General features: G+C 38.7%; 2 protein-coding genes across 10 annotated transcripts; one reads left to right on the forward strand and one right to left on the reverse strand.

Moving 5' to 3' along the window:
• Window positions 1–215: 215 nt before the first annotated feature.
• On the reverse strand, window positions 216–3,218 carry LOC122036600 (phenylalanine--tRNA ligase beta subunit, cytoplasmic-like). 9 transcript variants are annotated; one of them, XM_042595977.1, is made up of 8 exons: window positions 2,769–3,218; window positions 2,486–2,603; window positions 1,943–2,072; window positions 1,706–1,780; window positions 1,551–1,617; window positions 1,091–1,132; window positions 725–766; window positions 216–462 (listed from the first exon to the last, which is right to left on the reverse strand). In XM_042595977.1, exons 2-8 carry the CDS (start codon window positions 2,529–2,531, stop codon window positions 382–384), a joined length of 483 nt encoding a protein of 160 aa, XP_042451911.1. In that variant the 5' UTR covers window positions 2,532–2,603; window positions 2,769–3,218; the 3' UTR covers window positions 216–381. The 9 variants fall into 9 exon arrangements, 8 of the variants coding, with proteins under 8 accessions (XP_042451911.1, XP_042451909.1, XP_042451912.1 ...); XM_042595975.1 differs by having other exon boundaries at window positions 2,486–2,655; XM_042595978.1 differs by having other exon boundaries at window positions 1,551–1,611; window positions 2,486–2,658.
• A 9,530-nt stretch (window positions 3,219–12,748) lies between these two features.
• LOC122036599 (E3 ubiquitin-protein ligase At4g11680-like) lies at window positions 12,749–13,498 on the forward strand. The gene has a single exon (XM_042595971.1). The coding sequence runs from the start codon at window positions 12,958–12,960 to the stop codon at window positions 13,480–13,482; it is 525 nt and encodes a 174-aa protein (XP_042451905.1). The 5' UTR covers window positions 12,749–12,957; the 3' UTR covers window positions 13,483–13,498.
• Window positions 13,499–19,161: the final 5,663 nt, after the last annotated feature.

Here is a 19,161-nt window from a genome sequence, read left to right on the forward strand (position 1 = left end):
CTAATTCATCGGTAGACCAATGAAGCAGCTTACATTTGGTATTAGCACAGATATCTCCATGACTCACATTTCTCAAATTTGGTTGTAAATAAACAATAAAAAATTATTAATTCAATCATGTATATTTTTGTAACAATTTTGTGATTTAGAAATACATAATTTATGATAATTACCTGAAAAACATGACCAAAACCATCATTTTTTTTACACCACTATTGATATCGCTATTGCTACCAAAATCATTCCCAATACCAGAAGTACATTAAAGGACAACATATAAGTATAAAGTACATTAGAGAATAATCAAAATCAATTATTTGACAAATTAACCAAGAGATTGTCAGGTTGTAGCCGAATAATGTGGGTAATAGATGATTATTTTTACCTATTTCTATCATAGATCACTGGGTACACAGGAGAGTTCTCAATTATATGCAAGAACTTCTTAAGCTTTATATCTGACTGCAATATACAGAAATGGTGATAAGTCAATAGTCTTCATGGTTTTAGAAATTTGCATTTTCATAAAACAGGGCATACAAAAGAAATAAATTATTAATATACAAGTCGACAAGAGAGGCAAGCTACTGTGTTTCAAAATAGATAGGAGCATTTACATTAATCCACTATCAACGTAGAATAAGTGCTTTTAAATAGAAGAAAGAAGTTCTGCATCAGTGATTAATCAATCAATTTATTAAAGAAACAATCTAGAAAAACTTACTTTGTAATATTCCAACAGCTCATCAACCCTGAAAATTTTCTCCTACGAAGCAGCAAAGAAAAATAGAATTAAACCAAAATTATATGGATCAATTATTTAACACAAAAAATTTACTAGAAATAAGACTACAGACTATTAAACGAGACATTAAATTATTGATTGCAAACCTCTCCAATCTATAGAGTTATCTATAACAGTACTTTAACTTCATTAATTTCTAACAAATTTTCAAATGTAGCATATCGGAGAAATTTTCATACAGAAAAAATGAAGAATGACATGTGGATCTTGCAAAAGTAGCTAGAATTAAGTGATATTTATAGCATCAAACTGTACAAAGACGACAATACATAAATATTGAAGTACCTGCTTTAAAGGCACAAAATTAATCTCTTGAGGTGGTAAAGCCTAAAAAGTGAAAAGGAAAGGAAAAAATTGTAAGAACATTGGAAATCCTCATATGAGAGAAGAACAATGGTGGGGCACTAAAAGCTTCATTAGCTAATTCATGTGAAGAGTAAAAAAGGCATAGACATTTTGCTAACTATGGCATATTGAACAATGTAAGGATTTTCTACCTACTACCTAGAATCTCAATAAAATAGCATTCAGAATCGTGGCATTTGCAGTATCATATAAGAAGAGACTTCGATAATGTACTATATTAGTAATGAATTCCATATCTTCTGGATGATTTGTGTTGGTTATGCACAGTTCATTATCTCCATAATAGTGTTGTGTGATTTCAAGCTTATTAACAGCAGTAACATAAGGTCCAAAAGCATAAAGGATTACTACTTATCATAAAGCAAGGCACATAGGTTACCTCATAGGAAAAAGGACCCTCTATTGTATCCAAATCATGTGTCCCAATAGCAACTAAGGTTCTTCGCTTGGTATTCCAAGAAGAATAAATTTTGACACTGATTCACCAACAAAAATAATGGAGAAAACTAGCAATAATTGAAACATGTAGCATACCTACATATATTTTGGTGCAATTTATCTTGCAGGTCAATGAAGATGTTGTATCTTGCTTCATCAAAGGTTATTCCCCTCAAAACAGCACAAACAACAAAAGGTCGGATCAATGAGGTCTATTAAATAAGAGAATCATGTTACAAACTTTGTTCTTGTCTCAAAAAATAAAGAAAAAAGATATAAGAACAAAAATAAAACAAGAAAACCCAAGAAGCTTGTCTCAATCATTTTAATCACCTCAGGTTTGACATGCATTTTGAGTATTGATTCGGGTGAGACACTAGTGACTGTATACAAAGGGCTAGCTTCCTTTTCAATGAAAATTCTAAGAGCCCAAGCAATTCCTTCAAGACAGAGCAAATCGTATCTGCAGTTGAATAACCAGACAGAAAAAAGGAAGTTACAAAACCAATATGGCATCCATCATCGGTATCATATTTGAACTACAAAACTATACTTAATAGTTTGTCTTTCTTTCAATGCATTGCATCAGCCTAATAGATAAAAATAAAAGATGAAAAGAGAAAAGCTCTGGCCTAAATACTAGGCTAACATGATCCAATTAGAAACCAGAAGTCAAAACTTGATGAAGTTCGATACTCTGTGTATCTATAGAACGTTTCTTATAACACAGCAACAGTAGAGAGATATTTAACAACAATTTTGATCATCTTTGCATGTTTAGATTCTGAATAAAATAAATTGCTACTTAAATAATTTCCTTTTGCGCCTCTATGAGACAGGCTGACTAAAAAAGACTAAAAAATAATCAAATTTTACCTATTGGCGGCAACGCCAATCTTAAATATGACCTCCTCATCCTCATCACCAGCTTCTTGTTCTTCTTGAAACCAGACTGAACTGCCAGAAATTATCAGATCTATCTAGTGCTTTAAACCTGACATACACCTTGGCTTGTAACGAATCAGTGTGTCTCTATTCTTTGAATCCTTCTATTTCATTTGATTTTTGATAAGAAAACAAAAGAAAACATAATACAAGAAAAACAAAGAAAACAAAAGAAAATCCAACTTGAGAAGAGCTTTGGCAGAGAGGGCTTCACCAGAGAGGGCTTTGCCTTAGAGCACTTCGTCTAAGATAGGATGGGCGGAGATGTTCGACAGAGAGGAGTTTAGGGCTGCGGTAGAGAGGCTTCGACGGAGGGAGTTCGCGTGAGGAGGCTTTGGCGGAGAGCGGAGTTTAGGGTTGAGACAGTGAGGTTTCGACGGAGGGAGTTTGCATGAGGAGGCTTCAGTGGAGGGAGTTCACGTGAGGAGGCTTCGGTGGAGAGGGCTTCGGCGGAGAGGGCTTCGGCAGAGAGAGTTCGCGTGAGGAGGAGGGCTTCACTGTTGGCGGAGAGGAGTTTAGGGTTCGCGTGAGGAGGAGGTCGCGTGAGGAGAGGTAGCGATTTTAGGTTTTGCCGACTGGTTTTTGTACGTAGTGAGGAGAGGTTCGGCGTGAGGATGTTTCGCCTGGAAGTAGTTCGCGGGCGTGAGGATGTTTGGCTAATAATTGCGGGAGGTTTCGTGTGAAATTTTTTGGCTTGATATTTAGAAATTTTGGAGGATTATTAACGGTGCATATTGTACGCTGTTAAACTATTTATTCGTAGCATATATTTTTGTATGCCGTCATTTATATATGTATAATAACTATTAATAGCATGCTCTGCATGCTGTTAATATTAAATTTTAACAACACACATTGTATGCCGTAGAAAAATGTATTGACAGCATACTTATTTTGGCAAGACATAGTTTATATAAATATTATACTATCCGAGTGCACATAATTGGGCACGCCATAAAAATTATTATTAACCGCGTGCTTTAACCGCGTGTTGTTGATGATGCGCTGCGGAAAGTCATTTTTGTTGTAGTGTAATTTAACTAGCTTTCATAATTTCTAAAATGATAAAAAGAATGCATAGGAACTTTATTATGAAAATTGACAAGATAAAATAAAAATGAATTACCAACCAAAAGTAAACCAGGCAAAGAAATATATACAAACAAAAAGAAAAAGTGAGATCTCACTTGGTTACCAGGATTCATAAACTCTAATACTTAAGCCTGGAGGTTTAGAGATACTACCCTAAATTTTTGGTGGTCGGAGTCAATTTAGTTATAGAAGCCAATATGGAAGTAGGATGGTTGTAGGTGAAGTGAGGACTGCTCCCTCCATCATCGTCTCCTTAAAAATTTTCTTCAGTGGTCGAAGATGGTTTAGTTGGAGTGTCTACTCCAGAAGTGTCATTATTGTATAAAGTGTTAGGGTCATCTTCCAATGGTAGAATGTATCCTTATATAATTGACTCCCACTGAAATGCCTATGGAAATCTTGAACATTGACAAAAGAATGATGCATTTCCCGCATGCATGCGGGGTTAGATGGACTAGAAATAACATTAATGTCAATAGAGCATGAATTACATGATGAGTTGCATCTAATAAAATCAGAATGAATTATCTCCATAAAATTTTCTAAAGATTCTAAAGAAATATTGACCTTACCATGCTGAAAGGTACCTAGAGGGTTTAAAACAATGAATGTAACATCATCTTAGTCAAGTAAAGGCTCTGCCTCTAGTTGAGGTGGTCATGCACTCAAAAGGAAGTGATTCTTGGGTGGTCATTCCTACACTTCCATCATCACTAAGTAGAATAGCAGGCTTGACTGGCTCAGGTGGTAGTATAATCAAAGGAAGCGATTCTTAGGGCTTTGTCTTCACAACACAAGTCCCTACACTTCCATCCTTATCAACAACACCTACAACATTAAGAATATTTGGAATAACAATATCATCAACAACAATGTTAACAAGATCAACTACAATATCACAATATAAACTAGAAGAGTCTTGTAGAGTAACTAAAATAAGGCCAGGAATATCACAAAATCTATAATCTATCTTCTCGAAAATTGATGTAGTAGATTGATATAATTGTAACTATAATTATGTCGATGAATGTGTTCTTGGTCAGAACTATATTTTTTGTTGTTGTCAAAATTTTTGCAACTGCTCCCTAAGATCCTGCTCAGGCTAGTGGTATTGAAAATAAGGATGGTAATATTGGGGCCACTCAAAAGTCCCTTGTTGAGTGTTTCCATACCTGAATCCTAACAATGAATTATACCTATTATGTTGATGGAGCTGATAATACTGGGGCCACTCAAAAGTCCCTTGTTGAGTGTTTCCATACCTGAATCCTAACAATGAATTATACCTATTATGTTGATGGAGCTGATAATACTGAGGATCAGGCTGATGATGCAAGACACTAGTCGAGATCACATTGGCAAAGGAATGAACATCTTTGGCAATCAATGATCTAGTCCCAAACTAATAATAATTTACAGCCATAATCTCAATAAATTCTCTAGCTTGAGTAGGTGTCTTATTAACTAGAGTCTCTCCACTAGCTGTATCAGCCATACTCCTGTCCATTGGAAGTAATCCCTCATAGAAGTACATAATCAGTAGATGATCGCTAATTTGGTGCTGAGGGCAACTAGCAACAAGTCTTTTGAATATCTCCTAATATTCTTGTAATGGTTCTCCTATGAATTATTGAGCTCCGCAAATACTCCTCCAAATAGTTGTGATCATAAAGGCAGGAAAGAACCTCGCCAGAAATGATTTCTTCATCTCAAACCAGCTAGTGATAGAATTAGGTGGGAGACAGTACAACCATTCTTTTGCTAAATCTGCTAGTGAGAATGGAAATGCTCCAAGTTTGATATCTTCTCTTGATTTACTATGTGATTTTAATGTAGAGCACACCATATGAAATTCCTATAGATGTTTATTGGGATCTTCACCAGAAAGTTCATAAAACTTCGGTAATAAATGAATAATTTGCCATAACTCGAAGTTTGCTTCTAAATTAGAGTATCTAATGCAGAATGACTCATTTGACAAATCTAGTGCCCAAAGTTCTCCAAGAGTCATTTAGTGTCGTTCTCCATGTTACTTAATAAATTTGAGATCCTGATCACACCTAATACTAAAACTATTGATGACACACAGAGATTTCCTAGTTTTACCTGAAAGGCATACACATAAAATCAAAAGACACAGGAAATATACAAGATCAAATGTGTGCATACAAGAGATGAAATAATTAAACCCTAATAATATTTTTGAATTTTTGCAATCGCCAAAGAAGTAGAAATAAGAGAGAATCAAATAAAAAATGAAATAAAAATATTAAAAATTTGAAACGGTGGTCTAACTGATGAAATTTGGCCAAAATAGGCCTTTATTCATGACATAGCTAAAGTATTACTTTCCTCACCCCTTTCTTTCAACCTGCAAAGTTTAAGAGCGAAAGGGAGATACTAACAGTTACATCAAATGAAAAATAAAATAATGAAGTAAAAAAATAAGAATAAGATAAAGATAAAACAAATATATAGTCTAGAAACAAACGAATACCACTAGGTTTCCCCGCAACGACTTCAAAATTTGATAAGGTCGCAATTGTCACTTACGCAAATCAAATTAACAATTTATAACCAACTGAACCCCTTAACCTACACTAAGGTAGTATAGTAGAGAACCGTGTCATCTCTAATGTGGAACCAGTGATAAGACATTTACTTCCAAATAAAATCAAACAAGGGATTTATTTTGGGGGTTTCTAAACCTAATGTAATAATTGAAAGTCCTATCTAACCATCAATAATGAACCCATAATGTAGTGTCACTCTACACTATAGATAATATCATCAACATAAATAACATGCAAGAAGAATTAACTATAATTCTATCTAACTATCAATGACAAACATGAATTATCACCCTACAACATAAGTTTAATCATCAATAGACAAGATACTAAACAAGTAAAATTGCAAAGGTAATAATTAAGCAACATTAATGAAAATAAACAAACATGGAAAGCAATTAAATCCTAAGTAACCAATCCAATTCGCCGATCAAACACGAGAAGTGTTTTGCTTGTCACAAATAGAACCGCCAAGGAAGAAAACCTCTATCACTTGGAATCCTCTTGACTTCGATGGACGATGATGTCGTTGGTCGAAAATGTAAGCGTCAATGGTGGAAGCACAATTTCCTTGAAGCGAACCACTCCAAGGAAATTTGTTGGATGACAAGAAAATCTGTTAAGAACCGTCAACCTAGATATGCTCTCTTCACCGCTTTGGGTAGATTGAGGTTGTGTGGTGCCGAAACCTGTAAGATCTCTGCTGTAACTTCACTAGCGAAAGGATAAAAAGGGGGATGTCTGAACCCTAAGTCGTTGCCTGCTTCGCCATTTCTAGTAGAGGAACTTGGAGTTGTGGTTGGTGGTCGAGAAACGTGGATGAACGTCGACTGGACTTCTCCAGCGAAGGGAAGAGGGATGCTAGAATTCTGATTTACTACTGCCTTCTTCATCGTGTCCGGTAGAGTAACTCAGTACTTTGATGCTGGTACAAGAAATGGAGGGGCGCTAGAGGATAACTACAGCTTGCTACTCGTCGACATTGCTACTGTCTTCTTTATCGCGTCTGACAAAGGCTCACCCAAAGGGGATACAGGAGGGATGAGAGGCCTCACCAGAGATACCACTCCGACTCTGCCGAATGTCGTCATGGCTATAGCTCCGCTAGAAGATGTTGTCGTCTCCTTCGCCGCATTGCTCGGGAGAAAGGAAGGAATGATCAGGAGTTGATGAAGAGAAATTGAAATCCTAGCTGTTGTCGCTTCATGCGTCCACATGAAGGAAATGAAAGTCTTTCTTCCTCCAATCTGAGCCGTCTGTTCAATATGAGTGGATGTGGGGTTCAGATTTAATGATGAGAATGATGAGTGGCTTGATCTCATTCTTGATGACGCAAATGTCCAAATTATTTTAGATCTAGATCAAGAGCTGGATGACTTAGATCTGAATGAAAAAAACAAGATCTCTCTAGATCTGGATCAATGGTTCAGATTGATTCAGCTTGATCTCCTCTATTTAACTTCCAAATTAAGCCAGCTTCGATTTGACTCTACCCTAAGTCATAACTCTTTGGATTTCCTATAAAATCACATTAAAATATGAGATTTAATTCCACAATTGTAGAAAATTTATAATTAAGTCTAAAATAATTTCCTACTCAAAATATTATATAAATACTAAATTTATTATACGAGAAGGTAAAAATATCAAGTATAAGAGCCAAAATAATAGATAAAAAATGCTAGTTATCACTGCTTGGCACACCTCTTGGTTATATTGATAACAATTCTCAATATTTTGGGTCCTCGAACGATGGTAAGTACAGAACGACAAGGTCATCGATGGGGCTCGGGGAATTGCATCTGCACGACCTCCATGTGTTGGATTATGCTCAGTCGCTGCTCATGGGGATAAGGTGGATGACCCACTCGAGGTCCTTTGTGTGGTAGAGGAGGGAGAGGGGCTCAGCGCTCATAGGCAAGAAGGACAAGAGCAGTCGCAACCACTTCCTTCTTCCAAGAAGACTGTGCCTCCTCCATGTTGATGTACTTGGTTGTCCTCCCCAGTAGATGCTCAAAGTTTCTAGGTGGCTTTTTGATCAAGGACCAAAATAAAGTCACCATTTGTGAGCCCCTGGGAGAAAATGCTCACTAGAATCTCTAGATTGGCCGAAGGAATGTCTATGGATACTTGGTTGAACCATTTGATGTACGCCCACAACGCCTTCTTGGGCCCTTGCTTGAGGGAAAATAAACTCAGCGTCTTATGACATTGACGGTAGCTAGCGAAGTGGGGGAGGTACGTCTTGCGGAAATCTTTGAAAAACAAATTGAGTCAGCCGGAAGCTGGTTGAACCATCTCTATATCAAGCCTGAAAGGGTGGTTAAGAATACTCGGTACTTAACGTCATTCATATATTGGTGGAGGATAGCTACATTATTGAACTTGAGAAGATGGTTCTTTGGGTCGGTTGCTCTTTCATATTCCCCGATCACTAAGGGTCGGAAATAACTTGGTAGTTTGTCCTCCCATATTTCCTAGGAGAACAACAAGCATATTTGCTCGGAGAGCCACTAGGGGCTAGAGCCTCCCCCTTCCGTAGATCCTGAGAGGGTACGTCCTCCGAGGATGATCCCTTAAGCCTCTCTAGACGACCCATGTTTTCGAGCGACGTACGGAGTATCGCTCGGTGGTATACAATTGGAGATGGGGGGTATAGGAGGAAAATCACTTGGCTGTACGGGCGCTAGCTTGAGTAAAATCGATTGGCGGAGGGACTAGAGGAAACTCTATCGATCCTTCCTCCTTGGTCCTTCGCTCGGTGTGAGGTCCTATCACTGAGTACGTTGGGTCATTTGGCAAAGGATGTCTGTCAGTTTATTGTTGTTGTTGTACCAACTTTTGCACTTGTGCGACCATGAGCAATTCCAGGCCCTCTTGCGACAAAGTAACTATTGTGAATCATCCATATTTTTTCATCTTTGCATTACAAATTCAGGCGAAGTTCTCACAGATGGCGCAAAATTTGATCCTGTCTAGAATCGAGGAGGATGGTTCACTAGATAGGTGGTTTCGATGTTGACTGCAAAGAGACTTCAAACCGGTGTGACCTAGTGTTGTGAGCTAATATGCATATTAAGGAAAAGAACTAGAAATGAGAAACGTCAATCACGGGCTAGGGAAGGGTCCTCAGCACAGGCACTCCAATGCTCAAGTCAAACAAATGGTGGTGCTGAAGATGAAGAATAGTAATTATGAATAATGAACTATGATAACGAAGCCTCACGTACTTGCGCCTGTAGATGGGACCCCCTTATATAGTGTTACCTTTCCCCTTTGCACAAATCTTGATACATTACTAAGATAGAGCCAATCATTATGACACTCTGACACCTTTCTTGAAATAGGCTTGTAATTCCTGTGCTTGTAGGGTAGAAGCTTCTGGTATACAGCTTGTACGAGGAATATTCCCCTGATTCCCTGGCGATGGTTACGCAAAAAGCCAAAAAGGAATGTTGAGCTATTAAGTCATTAATGTGCTATGATGATAGGTCGGCTAAGTCCCCTCTATCTTCCGATCAAACCTTGCTATCAGAGGGGGCGACTAGTCTAAGGGATGTAAACCACCTTGAGGACTCGACCTCTTTGAGGACTTGGCTTGGTTTCTTTGAGGACTCGGAGTCTAGTCTGATGGGTCAAAAGGTCTGATCAGCTAGATCACTCAGTTGAGTCATGCGACCGTGTGCTTCTGAATCAAGTTGAAACAGCTTAGCTCGGGCTTTCCCCAAGCCATGGGAACTTGGGCTCTGATTGGACTAAAAGTCTGATCAACTATACTACTTGGGCTTTATGGCGTACCCTGGACATAACTGAGCTATGGGAACTTGGGCTACAATCGGCTTAAAAGTCCGATCAACTAGGCCATGGGAACTTGGGCTCCGATTGGACTAAAAGTCCAATCGACTATACTACTTGGGCTTTATGGCGTACCCTGGACATAACTGAGCCATGGGAACTTGGACTCCGATCAGATTAAAAGTCCAATAAGCTAGACTACTTGGGATTTATGGCGTACCCTAGACATAACCAAGCCATGGGAACTTCGGGCTCTGATCAGACTAAAAGTCCGATCGGCTAGACTACTTGGGCTTTATAGCGTGCCATGGGCATAACCGAGCCATGAGAACTTGAGCTCCGATTAGACTAAAAGTTCAATCAGCTAGAATAATTGGGCTTTATGGCATACTCTGGACATAACCGAGCTATGGGAACTTGGGCTTTTATCGGCTAGACTACTTGGGCTTTATGACGTACCCTAGACATAACTGAGCCATGGGAACTTGGGCTCTGATTGGACTAAAAGTCCAATCGGCTAGACTACTTAGCCAAGCCTTGTAACCGTGTTAGCCCCGAGGGTTGTCTCTTCCTTGACTTTGACCTCCATATCAGCCAACTTTCTTGACTCTAACCCCAACTTCGGGAGCCTTACCTTATTCACCATATCACCCTACATGCGAGAAGAGGAAATTACCCAAAAGGCATCTTCCTGATCAGTGAGGTCGCACAAAAAATTTAGAGAGAGCATTGTTGGTTCAGCGGGGCCGCTAAGATGGGAGGGGTGAATTGCCTGCAAAATAAAATATACTCTTCTTGTGCTTTCAACTCTTAAAATAACAATAGTAAAAAAAATCAAATAACAGAAAAGAAAGAAAGAATACTCAACAATTTGAGTTGGTTACAAACTAGATGATTGTTAATCCAAGGCGGTTGAACAACGCACTAAGAATCTCCTTCTCTGAAGGCGGAGAAACCTTTTACACACTTAAAGAACTCAAGAGTTGTTAGGAAATTGAATACAGAATTGAATCATTAATTCCTAGCTCCAGGGGCCTTTATATAATTCTTGGAAATCTTATCTCGAGTCTTAAGGGCGTCTCCAAAGGGGTTCAGGGCGCCTCCAAGGGGATGAGCGGATAAAATTTTATCCACTCGTCAACGACCAAGTTGGCCAGGTCGAGAGCGCCCTCAAAGGTATTGAGGGCGCCTCCAAGGCTGTTGAGGGCACCCTCAGCGTGCTGAAGTCAGAGGCGCCTCTAGCTGTTTTTCCAGCACTTCTTCCTCTCCTTTTCAGCTTCCGAAGTTTTGTTTGATTAGGTGATTGCGGCCAACCAAAATATGGCTCACCCGAATCCAATTTCCGGCCTTCTCCTCGAGTAGGCTTCCGTCCTGGCTTCTTGTCCCTCGAACGTCGTGCACGTTCTTCTCGTCCACCGGTATACTCTTCCGCAGCTCTTTCTTCCTTCGAACGCACTGAGCCCGTCGACTTCCTTCCCGTGCCGTTTTTCTCACTAGCTGTATATTCCGCTCGACTTCCTGCGCCCTTAAGCTCCTGCACACTTAGACACAGGGATCAAAACCAAATAGAACCCAACCTAACTTGGTTAATCATGTTAAAACCACCACAGGATCCAACAAGCATGACATCGAGACAAGCAATATGAGAGCAACAAAGCATTGATGATGAAAAGGATCATCAGCAGGAACAACTGTGGCAAGCCCACACCTATCTCTTGAACACTGTACTCATCCACATCAATTCCATGGCCCTCAAGTGCACTGCCAACCTAGAATTGCTGACGACATCCATCACAGCGATACCAACAATCACCATCAGCCCATGATCACCTCTGTCTATTCTCTTTTCCCAACTCTATATTCCATTGGCCAAATCGACCCCTTTTGTTGCCTCGTGTGTCTCCTCGTCCACTTTAGCCTCTTCACGAGATCAATGCTCGATGAGGTAGATGAGGCCTATGACCTCACTCCCATCTCTGCTTCCCTTCTCGTGTAGAGTCAAACAGACAACCTCTGACCATTGGTGTGCTTAATGCTCGACCCCTTTCTAATGAATCTATGACAAAGCATAAACCGATGGTTGACCTCTCTAGACGACGTTTCCACCTCTTTTGAGATGGCGTATACAGCAACATCGTTTGAGCTCGCAATTCAACATTCTATTGAATGAGGGGATGTCTTGCGACACTCGCATGGTCATGCAAGTGCTGATTGGACTGAGCGTGGCCTTGAGGGGAAGGCAAGCCAAGCTGTAGGTGACGGGGTTTTAGGTTCTGTTAACCATGACCGATGATATACACAAGGTTTTTGACTTCAAAACGAGTGGGAACCGGGAGAAGAGAGGGGCAAGAGGGTTACGGGAGTATGAAATTAAGGATTTTATTTAAAATAAGATTCCGGTTCAATTTAATCTATTAATCGATTTAACTGAATTAAGATTTTTTTAAATTGAAGTCGACTCGATTAAATTGAATCAATCAGTATTTTAAAAAAAAAATCTAATTTCTAAATCAACTGAACTGAATTTTTAATTAGATTTAATTAAACGTTTACACCCCAACGGAGAGTGCTGCCTAGCTCAGGCCGCATAAAAGTCAGTCAACATGGTGGTAAAAGATGTGCTTGGGCCGTGCGCTGTTGAGGCTAGGCCAGTTGCAGCTGCTTTGTTTTTCCTGACATTGGGACATATTCGTTCCCGTGGTTCCCGATCCACAGGCCTGGTCGCGTGCGGTAGTCACACGGTTACGCGTCGGCTTCTGTTTCTGTTTCTGTTTCTGCTTAAACGGGAGCCACGTGAATTCTGAAGATATCATTCTTCCTACTCTCTCACCCTTCTCCCCTCTCCCTTCTCGATTTGGATCTACATGGGTGGAAGCAACCAGATCTGTCAGTCATAGGGAAAGATTTCCAGCTTTCCTATCTGATTTCTTGTCTTCGATCGTTGGGATGGCTACAACGAGCCCTCCGATCTCTGGTGCTGTCTCCGGCGTCGACCCCACCCCGTTCCTCGGCATCCGCAACGGCGGACGCCGCTCCGGACGTGGCCGGGGCCTCCTCCGCGCCGCTAGGTTCCTCCGTCGGGCTAGCAGCCGGCATATGATGAGGGAACCGTCGATGATGGTGCGGGAGACGGCGGCGGCGCATCTGGAGGAGCGGCAGAGCGACTGGGCCTACTCCAAGCCTGTGGTGTTCCTCGATATCCTGTGGAACCTGGCCTTTGTGGGCGTCGGCGTCGGGGTGTTGATCATGAGCAAGGATGAGACGCCGTCGATGCCTCTTCGGTTGTGGATCGTTGGGTATGCGCTACAGTGTGTGCTGCATATGGTTTGTGTGTGTGTTGAGTACAGGCGTAGGCAGATGCCCGAGGGGTCTCATCTGGACGAGGAAGAAGGCGGGAGCGGAAGGAGCTCCAACTCAATAGGAGAGGCTGCAGATGATGAGCAGGGTGAGCAGGAAGGTAGTACTAGGTAAGGGCTTACTCTCCATTCATCTTAAATTTAACAATTAATCAACATCGGTTTCCCTTCAAGCTGTCTACATGCTTGTTTAATATCATTTTTTATAATCACATTGCCTCATTGACGTTACGATTTCATGTCAGTAATGGTTGTTGTCACAAGATTTTAGTAAATTATAAGGAAACCTATAAATGAGGGAGAGAAAGAATTACAATAAGGATAGTTGTTACAAGAATATGGTAGTGAACATTAGCTTCAAATCGTTCCATCTTATTTCCCTTAAATAGGTCTCCAATCTCTTTAGTTGTTGGCTACCGTTTTGCTACTCGCATAGAAAACCATTCATCTTATTACTATCGGTTGATTGATGCATGATTTGATCATTATTGCATAGCCTTTTTCCATCAAAAATATCTCTCCAGCTTTTCTATTGTAAATTAATTATCTGGATTCTTTCATTAGTCGATTGATCTCAGTTGACCCCCCTAGTTGACTAGAGCTCAAACAAAAACATTCTATTCGTTAGCCAAGCAACCCGAGTGCCTAATTGATTCAACCACCATCAGCTGAGTCAATCAATTCCTTAGTCACCTGACTCTAGTTTTAGCTCTAAAATTAATCGCTAGCTAGAGTCCTCGAGTTGATTACTTAGTTGATTAACCCACCAGTCAACTCATTGATTACTGAATTCATCAAGTCCACCTAAGTTGAGATCTAGACACTCCCTTTAAATACAAGTCTCTTAACTCACTCACTCTATGTGCCATCTCTCAACTTTTAACTCACTTGCTCCACGTGCCAGTGCCATCCTTAAGAATCTGCCTATGTAATTTGCCTCCATCGGCACAACTGCACTCTGTTACTCTCATCCTACAATCCCTTGAATGTCCTATGCCATCCTTCTTTGATCTTCATGGACCTCGAGCTATCGGGTATCCAACCGACTTTGTCTACACCAAGTTGTCTCCATGTGTATTTTATTAAATCCTCCATGACCAAATACACAACAAATACCAAGGCAATTTCAACTTAAACTATTTCCCCAAACATCAAAACCTATGATCAATCCTAATTCCTAACCACCTATGGGTAAATTGCACCAACATTTTAGTCCTTTTAGAACAGCAAAAATAGACAACAAAATAAGTATACATCTTGTAGAAATAAAAAGTGAAAAAGAAAAGAAAAAGCTTGCTACACATAATGACTTAGAATAACTATTCTTGCAGCATTCTCTCCCATAAACTAAATTCAATTTGTCAAGTTGAGTTTTCAATGTTACATGGTCCATATATCTGTTGAATTATCCATGTGGCAATGACCCTAATTATGTTTGATTACATGTGTCACCACATCTATGTGACAAAACTAAAGGGTTATATATAATAAATATCTATGATTAGATGTAAATTTATAATAACACAACAAGAAAATGCACATAAGATGGTGGGGAATTGTACATAGAAGTGGTGGAATTATCAAAGAGATAAGACCTTATTTGGTTAGAGAGTAGTAAGAGGGGACGTCTATTGTGTAATATTGTTGGTACAATCGTACCCTAAGTGATTTGTTCAACCTTGAGGTTTTATGTTTGGGCAAAGGGTTTAAATTAGACATTGTATTTGTATTTGATATATGTGTTAAAGTTATACAGGACTTAGAAGGATAAGGATAGATGACTAGCATGGAGTTTGTGGAGCTTGCATATGGAGCTCGTGGAGCTTGTGACTCAACGAAGTTGTGTGTGGATGATGACTAGCGTGGAGCTTGTACATGGAGCTCGTGGAGCTTGTGACTCAACGAAGTTGAGTGTGGATGATGACTAGTGTGACCAAGAGAAGACTCTTAAAGACTTGAAGGTTCAATAAAAGTTCAAAAAAGGTTGCATGAGGCATCTGAGAGACTATAGGTCAAGAAACATTAAGGTAGCGTCGGAGTAGTTCATAGATCTTGACTTGACGTGACCAAGTTGCTTAAAGTCTTGGCAGAGGGTTGGTTGGAGATTGGAGAGTGATGCAACACGACATTTGAGGGATTATGGGATGCAGAGCATTGAGGTGCAATGTTGATGGTAGCTAAAAGTACTAGTATATTTTATAAAGTTAAAATTCTATTTTATTTAATTTTTTTTATCTTTCTTAATAATCTGAAGGAGAGCCTTGGCACAACGGAAAAATCATTGTGGTGTGACCTAAAGGTCACAGGTTTTAGGCTCGGAAACCTCTTACAAAGTAGGGTAAGGCTGCATACAATAAACCTTTCCTACATTGGCTAGAGTTTCGTGCATGAGTTGCCTTTTATCTTTCTTAATAATTTGTTTCCTACCTTTTTAATTTTTTTTGTATATGTTTATCTCATACAGATAAAGAAGGAAAAAGGATAATCATTTTAAAGTTAGGAGGTTATTTTTTTCTCTATTTATCTTGTAAAGAGATAAGGAGAGAAACAAATTAACCATCCTTAAGAGTTTTTTTTTGTCTTTGTTTATCTTTTTTGTGCGGAGGGAAAAAATTAATAGATGAAAGAGTAAAACAATTAATAAGGAAGCAAAAAAATAATGAATAAAATAAAGAAAAAAATTAAGAAGTAGGAAAAATTAATATGGGAGAGGAATTACCTCTTAAAAAAATAATTTTTTTAATCCAAATATTAAAAAAATTAAACATAGAAAAAATAAAAAATAAATAAAGCTATGGGATCGTGATGCTCTTGCGACCCTGTGGAGGTCGTCACGATCGCACGGAGATTGCGACGGCTCGCCTAATATGGACCTGGACAAATAGTAAATTCCACTCGTTTCGTTTGGTATGTTACGAAATTTAATTCCTTGAATCTTAGGGTCTAGCATATAAGTAGAGATTGGTTTTGTTCATTTTCTTGGATTCTTACAAAAAGGTATTTTATAATTTAAAGTAGTTACCTTGGTTTTTTCATTTGGACTCTCCTTTAGTTTGAGCTTTTGTTTAACCAAACAATATCAAGGATCTAAAATTCGTTAGGCACTAGTTGGACGCTAAACCAGCGCCTAGGCCACCTAGACGGGGACTAGGTGTCGCTAAGCGGATTCCACAATATCAACATATATGACATAATAAATCATATTCTATAATTCCAACATAATAATATCAAATTTAAAATGAGTTCAAAATTACACAATTAATAAAATATTACAAATTTATTCTACCTTTTCTCCATAATTTTCAACCACTTATTCTTCATCGAACACAAACTCAATATCATCATTGTGATTCTTCTCTTCTTCTTTGGATGCAAAATCATCCACATGAAGTTCTCTCACTCTAGAGCTTTTTCGGGCTTGTCTGATGAAATGACTAGGATTAGGCTTTGACCAACCTTCAATTCAATCCCTTTCAAGTCGCTCAGTTGAGGAAAGATCAAACAACAAATTTTCTTCAAATCGATTTCTCCAGCTTTTAACTCTCTGATTTCTCAAAAATGTGGATATCTTCATTCGCTCCGATGAAGATGAAGATGAAGTTTGGTACTAGCCGTCAGGGCAAGCCAACAAATCGATTTTCTTATTGGACCAAAGTTTAGGGCTTATAAGCCCAACACAAAAAAGGTTATATTTCATTTTTTTTAATTGGACTTTAAATTTAAAAGCCTAAACTAAAAGAAATCATGAAAGCCCTGCACTATTTCCGTGGCGCCTAGACGATTCGACCGATTAGTCGGCGCCTAGGGCCGCCTAATCCTACCTAGGTGCCAAGGACGCCTAGGTTGACCGACCAACATGTTTTTGGTGCGGTTGCTTGGCGCCTAGCGCCTAGGTGGCGCCTAAGCGGCCGCCTAGGCCGATTTTTAAAACACTAAACAATATCCTTACTCCTTGCCATACTCCTTGCATTTTTAGCATCATTTTATATTCTTCTTTCTTTCTTCTAGATTTTCTCCTCCATTGACTTCTCATTCACTTGGAAATCCAAGTTATTTTTGTTTCTTTTTATCCAAGTGCATTTACTTTTGTAGTGCCCTTCTCATGGCAGTTGAAGCACTTCAAGTTGTCCTTTTGCTTTGTTTCTCAAAATGGTTTCCTTGGATCACTTTCTTTCAAGTTTCTCTTTTTCTTAAGGATAATTATATGGATTTTATTTTTACCTTCCGTATTCAAGGTTGTGGGACTTGCAAGGAGTGACAACAATGCTTTCATAATTTCTCAACCTTAATTTTGAACCATCATCTTTTTCTAAAGAATTGGGTGAGCGGTCATCTTCTATTTGTTTGGATGAAGTTGATTTATCATTACTTTCAATTCTGGATGTGGAGTGTCTTTGTGTTTGTTTGTTTGTTCTGGCATTGATGGACTTTATTCTTCATGACTTTCTTTTATCATTTTCAGATTTTGTGCTTAGGGAGGTGTGTAGGTGACCACCTTGTTCCACAAGTCTTTCATTTTATATCAGTATATTTTTTGATGTTGTATAAGATTATGCTAAGTAAAATATTAACCATCATTTCTTATACCTTTTTCACTTGCTTCAAATCTCTTGATTTGTGCATTTGTCTATTTCTCCTTTTCAAATGTGATCCCTCCTTCATACTTTGAATTTGGGATCCTTTGACTGCTGCTATGAACTTTTCAAACTTAATTTGGAAGTAATATTCCATCTTCATCTTCTAAACGTCAAAATGCTTTAGATCGTATTTTAGAGTTGGATCAAATGCTCGTCTCTTTTGATATAGAAAGTTATGAAAGCCCTCGGAGACTTACTCTTTGGGTGATTTATCCTTTAAAGTCATCCTGCTCTAATACCAAATCTTGGTTGTATCAGAGTACTTTCTTCTAGTCCATGGCTTTGTTAGTGGTAAGCCCTCTTAGAGCATCCTCTTAGAGCATTCAGATCTGATAGCAAATGTAGGTTCAAAGGAAACAACTAGAGGGGGTGAATAACTAGATATTCATGAACAAGAGTTATTCAGTTGCAAAGTTTTAATACAAGAGTTAATTACATAAAGGAAAAAAAAAACAAAGTTTAACTCTCCTTGCTATAAGCAAAGAAACCTCGATTAACTCTCTTTTACAAAAAAATAAAAATAAAAATAAAAATACTAAAAATTTTTTTTCAAAAAGCTTGTATGATCTTAAAGGTTAAGCCTTAAACCCTAAAAATAAAAAGACTAAAAGAACAATAAATACAAAGTGGAGTAGTGGAATTGTTATAGAATGATAAGTTGATTGTTGTTAGACAAGCTCCCTTTACCCTTCTATTTATAGCTTTCAAAATGAATTTGAATAAGTTTCACATAGTTTTCCTGTTTAATGCGAGTCGATTCAAATCTTCCTCTAGTTGACTACAAGGTTGATAACACTATGTCAACTATTCTTCAATCGACTCACAGTGGACTCAAATTCCATGTGAATCAATTCAAGTTGATATAAAACTCAAAGAGTTACTTCTAGCAGTTGACTTAAGTGACTAACAGTCAACTCAAGTTGAAATAAAACTCTTCTATTTGCTAGTAGAATGTCTTGAATCAACTACCTAATCAAACTCGATTAGTAGTCATCACAACTCCTAGTCAACTAAATCTCTCTCTCGACTTAAATCATCGATTATGAGCCAAAATACCCTGGTTATTACACACCTAATTAAAAATCTACTACATGCCCAAGATTATATATTCATTCGTAATCTCTCACATCTCTCATGCAAAGAGGCCTTACCTCTGT

This window comes from Zingiber officinale, unplaced genomic scaffold (assembly GCF_018446385.1).
Source record: "Zingiber officinale cultivar Zhangliang unplaced genomic scaffold, Zo_v1.1 ctg179, whole genome shotgun sequence".
Classification (NCBI taxonomy): domain Eukaryota; kingdom Viridiplantae; phylum Streptophyta; class Magnoliopsida; order Zingiberales; family Zingiberaceae; genus Zingiber; species Zingiber officinale.

What these genes read in the sequence shown, in the direction of transcription:
- LOC122036600 (XM_042595977.1), bottom strand. Translation starts at nt 2,531, where the DNA reads ATGAGGATGAGGAGGTCATATTTAAGATTGGCGTTGCCGCCAATAG. An exon ending in ATTGGCGTTGCCGCCAATAG is followed by an intron (nt 2,073 to 2,485) that starts GTAAAATTTGAT and finishes ATTCAACTGCAG; the next exon opens with ATACGATTTGCTCTGTCTTG. An exon ending in AGGGTCCTTTTTCCTATGAG is followed by an intron (nt 1,133 to 1,550) that starts GTAACCTATGTG and finishes TTCACTTTTTAG; the next exon opens with GCTTTACCACCTCAAGAGAT.
- LOC122036599 (XM_042595971.1), top strand. Translation starts at nt 12,958, where the DNA reads ATGGCTACAACGAGCCCTCCGATCTCTGGTGCTGTCTCCGGCGTCGAC.